The sequence below is a fragment of the Halyomorpha halys genome, unplaced genomic scaffold (genome assembly GCF_000696795.3).
Source record: "Halyomorpha halys isolate HHAL.00 unplaced genomic scaffold, Hhal_1.1 Scaffold870.1, whole genome shotgun sequence".
Classification (NCBI taxonomy): Eukaryota; Metazoa; Arthropoda; class Insecta; order Hemiptera; family Pentatomidae; genus Halyomorpha; species Halyomorpha halys.
In genome coordinates this window covers 126,739-135,047 of record NW_027111693.1, presented here as the reverse complement: position 1 = coordinate 135,047, position 8,309 = coordinate 126,739, and the positions used below count along the sequence as shown (strand labels likewise).

General features: G+C 32.2%; 1 protein-coding gene across 1 annotated transcript in view; it reads right to left on the bottom strand.

The window, feature by feature from the left end:
- Positions 1-6,314, bottom strand: part of LOC106686761 (TLC domain-containing protein 5) — a 15,343-nt gene extending 9,029 nt beyond the window's left edge. The window contains exon 1 of the mRNA XM_014430253.3: positions 5,786-6,314. Within this exon, the coding sequence (XP_014285739.1) occupies positions 5,786-6,210 (425 nt within the window). The 5' untranslated portion in view covers positions 6,211-6,314. The remainder of the gene's footprint in view (positions 1-5,785) is intronic.
- Positions 6,315-8,309: the final 1,995 nt, after the last annotated feature.

The window sequence follows — 8,309 nt, the reverse complement described above, 5'->3', positions numbered from 1 at the left end:
TATATATATACTTTCATCACTTTAATTTTATTAATTTCATTCTGTACAATTATTTACTTTATATCATTCTGTTTATATTTTATTTTCTGTATTCATTGGTCGTTATCTTGTTCTTAGCCCTAATGAAGACTAGAAATTCTGACCGAAATGTTGGCACGATTAAATAATTTATTTCAACTAATTTGTGTTATATTTTGACCGCACCCCCAACCATCTTCTCCTCGCATAAGTCATCCACGGTCAACTATCTCTCATGATTAAGTATGCATTTCATTTAAGTAATAAGAAGAAGGAGTAACATAACTTACTTTTGTATTCTCTTGGGCTCCTCTACTAATAAACATTGTTTCCCAAAGAATAATAGAAAGTTATTAACTTACCATGGATAAAACAAGGAATGTTACAAAAAGCCACAGTAAAAAAAAATTCTAATTTAATGAGTTTTATTGAAAAATTCTTCTTTATTAAAGTCCCGAACGTTCATCGTCTCCCAAGCTCTTACGGCCATGTTAAAATTCAGCTGCCCAAAATTTCAATGTGACAAACGATGGTGCAGAGTCCTCTTAGACAGAATCCAACTCATATCTGATTTGCGCATTGCGCGATAATGGCGTATTGCATTTCAAAAAGTAATATTTAATGACAGGTCGACACTCGATTTTGTTTATTTTCACAAAAACACTTACATGAACTCACTCAAACGACTGTTGCACAAACACTGCGGGTCCAAAATGGCTGAAACTTTGGTGGGTAACTGTCAACAAATTTCCAACGAAATTCACTTGCTTTTAATTACGAGTGCTGCTATCTTCACGTTGCGGTTGGAAACTTTTCAGATCACCCTCTTATTAACAAAACAGCACTAGCCCAACATAACATTAAACTTAAGCTAATAATCTCGATTTTAAAAACTATAAAATTTTGGATATAGTCAATCAAATAAAAATAGTTAAATTACAAAAGCAATGCACATAACCAAAAACATTGAGAATGCCATTAATATTAAGACAGACATTAAAAATTTAAGTGCACATTATATAGATATTCAAAATCATTTAGAAATTTAAATAATTAAACATCAGTATAGAATTGTATTATATAAATTTTAATATAGAAGTGAAATATTGTTTATATGATTTAGAAATAGTTGCTAACATACTTTCCAAATATTCAAATAATAGAGGCAGGAGATAATTTTCATAGTTGTGATATATTAGTTATCACAATTGTAAGCTTCTTAATATAATGTTTTTAGATTTGTCATTATTTTTTATACATGAAATTTTATTTATTAATTCATATAAAAACAAATTTAAAGCAATAATGATTATTGTAACTATTTTAGCTAGGACTAAATAAGGAGATTAGTTTAATTATGAAATGGGAGAATATAATTATTTAAAATAAAATATTGTGTCGTTGAATAATTGTGTTGTATGCAGATTATGAATTGTGTTAATTTGTATTGTAGATTACTTGACGATGGGGTGATGGCCCCGAAACTTTGCTAATGATATTATATCAGCCAAATGAGTGGAAAGAATACAGAAGAGTGGGGGTTCGGGTGGAGAACCCTTTCCCCTCCTTTACCTACAGGCAAACTCATCTTAGATATACTATACCTGGTAATGAGGGCGATGGCCCTGAAACTTTGTAACTGATATATTAAAATTAAGAAAATTTAATTAGGAAGAGTTTTTCACCACGACTCATTAAATAAATACAAACTAATCCAGTAATGAATCTATAATATTAACATTTTTAATATTCTTATTAGAAATAAACAAGAAATTTTGTCTTAAATTATAGGATATCTTCATTGGATTTGCTGAAGGAGAGATGAAGCAAGAGAACTGGGAGGACGAACGAGCCGCAAACAGAGCAATGGAGCGAAAGGATTAGCACACAAAGGACACCCTGACAAAGGCGATAATCAAATATCGGCCTCTCTCTCCAGCGCCCAATGTCCATATTTGTTCCAGCCCTTCCTAATGGCTCAATTATCTATACATTGTGATAACGAGAGGAGAGGGGGCCGTCCTCACATACATGAGCTTTGAATGTTTAACTAGTTGCTTCATATCTTAAATCAATGCAGGGTCAAGTCATTTTATATGTGAAGAGAAGATGGTCGGGGGCAGATATGGGCAAAAATTAGCTATAGTTGAAACTAATTACCAATGGATACAATATTTATTTATCAATGCTTCATTCATGAATATGGGTCGTATCCATGGCAATTTAAGCTATTAGATTTTTGCCCATCTATCATCGGGGGGATCGCAGTAGTAAAAAAAAAAATGTAACATATTTTAATTGTGTCGACGTCCAGGCCTTTGTCAGGGCTAAAATCAAAATGAGCTAACCATGAAAAAGTTTAAAAAAAAAACTATAATAAGAAATTATTTTAGTGGTTATAAAAAAAAACAAAAAAAAAAAACTACAGCATCTATTTGGTCTCAACACTTTTTCATTACCATAACATCATTCGGCCATTTGAACCATTTTCAAGGGTCTATCAATACAATTTTTTTAAATATAATCTATTCATTATAATTGAATTAAGATAATAAAAAAAGTGTTGAGAACAAACAGATGTATTTTTTAGAACTACTTGTTATAACCACATGTAGAGAAACTACCCATTGGTACCACTCTAAGAATATTTCTATATTAGAAGGTCTCGGGGCAATCTTCATTTCAGGCGTTTTGGAAGATTGTGGAGTGGAAGAAATGTTAGAAACTAATCGGTTTGGGTGGTTAGAAAGTTTATAAGGGAAGGATTGATATCTAGTAAGGGCTAGATCGGTTACGTATGAAACAGTAAGGTATTCACGGATGATTTTATTTGGGACAAACTAAGGAGGATTGAGGATTTAACAAAGGAATTTGGATTGTAAGTATTGGATCCCAGAGGAATTCGAAGGTTTTTCGAATATTTCCCCAAAGTTCAACTCCGTATGGCAAGATTGCCTTATTATAGTTTTGTAGATCATTCTTTCTTAATGGATTGGAAGTTTAGACCGTTTGTCTAATATATGATTTGATAGTCGGAATCGACGTGCAGTTTCCTGTCTTTTCATTCTTGTGTGAGTCGTTTGTCCAGATGCTGTCAAAGGTAGGGGCAAGGGTAAGAGAAATATTATAAAAGGAAATAAAGCAATCGGTCTTTAAGATTCAAAAAATTTAAATTGAATTAAAATCTTGTACAAAGTAATCCATGTTAATAGTAATTAAGGTTAAATATTAAAAAAAAAAATCTCATGACCATTTTGAGAAACAATTATATGATAATAAGTTTCAACTAAGGTTTTAAAAACTATTTATAAAGCGTGAAGAAACTCCTTTTTCTTTTGAATTGATTTTTTCATAAAAAAGTTTGTTTTTTGTTTTATTAAGTACCTATACACATTATTAATTTTAATCATAGCTAATGTTTTACAGTACAAATAATATGATAAGGTTAAATGTTTTTAAATAAGAATTAATATGTTTTAATTTGTATTGTAGAGTATAGTACGTCTAAAATGAATTTGACTTTAGGGGGAGGACCCCCTCTCTAACTTCTCCTCCTCTCCTCACCATAACAAATCCCTCCTACTGGGAGAGAAGTCGACAATAAAACGGTTTTATTAACAAATGTTTTCCCGTTTGTTTTTATTGTTACAATTTTCTTTTACTTTTTTATTTTTTATTCGTTAAAATTTTAATTTAAAAACTCCAGTCGAGTGAGTGGAGAAAAGACAGAAGAGTGGAAATTCGGAGGGAGAACGGGGGTCTTGAGGATCAGTATTAGTAACAAATAACTTTATTATTTGTATTGTCATGCCCTACAATGAAATTAAAAAAAAAACTGTTTTTTAGAAGAAATAATGTCTTTAACTGATTAATAAAGAAATGACATATACATAGAATAGTTAAAACTTAATAACAATTGAAAAATTAATTAGAATTGTTTATTACAGTTTGTTCTACATTCCTGTGATACAACTAACTCGAGGTTTGTGTCAGAACTGCATTGGGTTCAAATAGAGTTAGAGTTTGTTTTGGTTTTTCCAACATGTAACCATTCTTTCTACATACATACCTTTGTGCCAGAACTGAATGAGGTTGAAATGGATGTATAGGTATAGGTAAGGCACGTCGATTTCGACTATTACAGCACTTACTAGACAAACGGTCTAAAACTCTAATCCATTACAAAAGACTGATATACATGACGGTAAGAAAGGCCAATCTGAACCTATGGAGTTTTTCTTTGTAGCTCCACTAAATCTTCGAATTCCTCTCGTATCCTTACAATCGAAAATCGTTCGTAAAATCCTCAATGCTCCTTACTTATTCACAAATAAAATCATACATAAAGAACTTAATGTTCTAGCGCGTACCAGATATCAATTCTTCCTTATAAACTTCCTAACTAACTAGTTTCTTGCCTTGCACACTTCTCCATTCCTGACTCTCCTCCAAGGCGCCTGAAAAGAAGATGGCCTTGAGGTGTTTTAATGTAAAAATATTGTTAGAGTGCTACCAATGGGGTTGCTCTACATGCCTGTACCAATGCATTATGATCTTAGATCATATTCACTGAATGTATTTTTATGTAAATACAGTTCTAAATACCATTAAATAAATTATAAAAAAAATAAAGTACGGTAGGCTTTTGAATTCACTATTGGAGTCCCCCTACTCATTGTCCCAAAGCAGTCCAATGTTGTCTTTAGTTGACACCAGGTAAAAGAGCATCTAATAGAATTTTAAAAAAATCTATTTTGTTAGATGTGCCATTATCACAGAAGAACAGTGATATATTTTATATAGAAAAAAAATGTGGAGATCATTTGATCACGTTTGACCACCAACTTTTTTCCAATTAAGGGTACCCAGTTTATGAGGATAGATGGACTGCGGAGGGCCCCCGATCTCACAGGCTCACGGCTACAGTAACAGAGAGAGAAATACTTTATTTATCTATGCTGCCTAAATACATCAGGTTGCTATCTCATACAGCATACTTCAATCCATAATCGGACATATATAAATTACAAATACATGGTATAATCAGAAAAAAAGAGATACAATAATAAGATATAATAAACAGTTTTTTTTTCCCCTACAGTTTCCTTTTACAATCGATTTCGGTCTGTACAAAAAATACAAATGTTTCAATTCATTTCTATTTTTCTCTCTCATTTCTGCCCCTCCAACAGTATATTTATAATTATATCCAATATAATTATCTGTCGCAACCTAATCGAAACCCTGGTCCATGGAGCTAGTAGCGCAGTACCTTACTGAGACAACCCGCTACCCAAATTTTATATAAATGTAAGAAAGAAAAATATCTTATTAATGAAAAAATAACTTTTCCTTTTAAAATCCTCTTATTTGGCAGAATAAAAAAAAAATTAAAACAGCTACATGCTTAGATATAATTAAGGATGTGGCTGGAATAAGATTCCATGTTTCCATTGGCTCCTTTTCCATTAAGGAATTAAATGTTTGTACTCTAGTTTCATAGGTAATACTTTCAATTATTGAAAATGACACCATGGAAATCTTTTTATTTATTCATTATTCACCAATTACAAAAGTGCTCAATTATTTGAAAGTTTTTAATGTAATCGATAGCAAAAATAATCGTTATCTTCGAATAAGTTTGCAATGTTGAATCTTATCTATAGTGCTCATCTAATCATTACTCAAAATCGAAAAAGAGTAATCAATTTTTGCCAAACTATGCTCAATAGCAACCTATGATAAATGGTGAGGATAATTCACCTACCTGATAGCCAAAAGTGGCGTCGTCACTTCCATATAGAAGGAGATCTGTACCGCAATGGAGCCTCCTTTGCCGAAAAATAGAGTGGCCAACAAGAAGACGAAGGCTATGAGGTGGTGAAACAGAAGAGTGTAGCTGGTGAGGGTATGCCGGGCCTGCCAGTGTGGGGTGTCGTGGAAGAAGAACCCCGCGGCGCTGATAATGTATAGCTCCTCTAACCGGTTGTTGTCCCGAACCTCGGTGGACAGACCATTATCCCGAAGAAATGTGAGGAAGCAGGCGACACATAGCATGGACTGGAAGACACTAGTAAGCATGAGGCTCTCGTAGCTGGATGCGCCCTCGTGGACGAACCATCGGTAGATGAAGTGCCAGATGCTGGCGGCGAAGAGGGTGCAGAAGACGATGTACACTGCTGCCAGGACCATCGTCTGTCCGGCTCTGGGGCATCGGACGAGAAGAGTCAGAGGGCTTGCTTCATCTCGGACCTAACCTTGCTACAACATCTGTTCGGGGCCCTATATTAAAAAATCGATATTACTTATGATAACAAAGTTTTAAACTCTGACTGAAAAGAAATTAATTTTTTTTTTCATTGAAGTTATAATTAATGGAAACATAATTTTTCATTTTCCCAAAACATAATTTTTATTTGTCAAACTTTTCCTCATTTCATTTTTCGTACTTACGAATTAGCTTTGTTCAAACTTCAGCTCCTTAAACTGAAACCATACCCAATCGTAAGGCGCATCTACTGGGTCAATCATAATTTTGGGAGGGGGAGAAGTGACAACTTCAGGTGTGGTATCACTAAAACATTAAATAGTTTGGAAATGTTTCTCGTAAAACTCAAGATCAATCCTTCCAACAGAAAACATTTTTACAATAAAAAACACACAATTCAGCCTAGATTTGTTCAATAAAAATAAGTTAAAAAGAAAATGGTAGATTTTTTAAAAATTTTATTTATTTTTGTTTAAATAAATACAATTTATTTTTTGTTCAAATTGTAGTAAAATCCAAGTCTTTCCTCTCCGCATAAACAAAAATAAGGCAACTGCCTTTTTTAACGTAGAAAATGGCTTTTACGTGGTAAGAAAAATCTGTCCATCTATTTACTTCAATCTTAACCTCAATCTGACAATGTGGCTAAAATTAATTTTAGTGATTCTTTTTCATTTTTATTTATTTTTTCCTTTTTTATTAGAAGTTAGTCACCTTATGATTTATAAAATGTTATATAGTTTCATTTTATTTGGTTTATTTTTACTTTATATATTCTGATAATTATTGTTGTTTATTATTTATCTGATCAAATTCATAATTACAATTTTTATTTTGAAAATTTTGTATTTTAATATTATTCTGGTAGGATGAGTCCCAGGATAAATAAAGAATATTATTATTATTAAAGCTCTCTTACTCACTACTTGGACAGTAGCTTAACGTCTGCAAACATAAATTAAAGTCTGCATGGGCATGAGAAAAGAAATAAGCTCGAATAACTTCCTTCATTGATCAAGAATTAATATAAAATTGTCTTACAATTGTAAGTCACTTAATTTTACAATTTAATTAAATTAAGGAATTTGAAGTCATGTTATTCAAAGTGATTTAACTAAAGGAAACTAAACATTTTATTTAAATTCAGATGTCGTAATTTTTGTATTTTTCTTAACTATTTTGACTTCCATAGATCTTATCTTGTAATATTTTACACTATAAAGTCTTGTAAAATATATTGTGAAATTTACATTTAAGGTTTATCAGCCTGAATCTTATAAATTCAACATATCTATCTGAATACAGACTATATCTTCATATATATAATAATCGAAACGTTGACTTACATTTCTATATATATATATCTTAAATACGGATTAAACAAAATAAATGGTTAGCAGTAGAAACGCGAGCTATTTCTATAGTGATATAGATATAGGAGGAAATACGTTTGAACAGGTAGATAAGTTTAAGTATTTAGGTTCTACGGTAACTAGAAAAAACGAAATTGATGAGGAAATAAAAGCTAGCTAGAAAATGCTTGTTATTTTTCAATTTCGAAACAGCTTAGGACGTGCCTTCTATCGAAAAACTTAAAAATTAGAATTTACAAAACCATTATCCTTCCCACTTTATGGATGTGAGGCGTGGCCTCTTACTCTAAGGGATGAACAGCGTCTTATGGTTTTCGAAAAGCTAGGAAGTTTTAGAAAGCTTGAAGACGGTTTTCTAAGGTATTAGGCACCGAAAAAGGATAAATTAACGGGAGAATTTAGAAGATTACACAATGCTGAATTAAGGGACCTACACCCGGTAAATATAATTCAAGTTTAAGATGGGCATGTAAGGTTGTAGAGGTTGGTTACGAGTGGATCCTTAAAATGGTAATAAACACTGAACCAACGGGTAAACGTCCAAGGGGTAGACCGAAACGTAGATGGGAGGATTGTGTTAAAATAGATTTAGTGGAATTGGGTTTGGAGGGTCATCGGACATATATAAATTACAAATACATGGTATAATC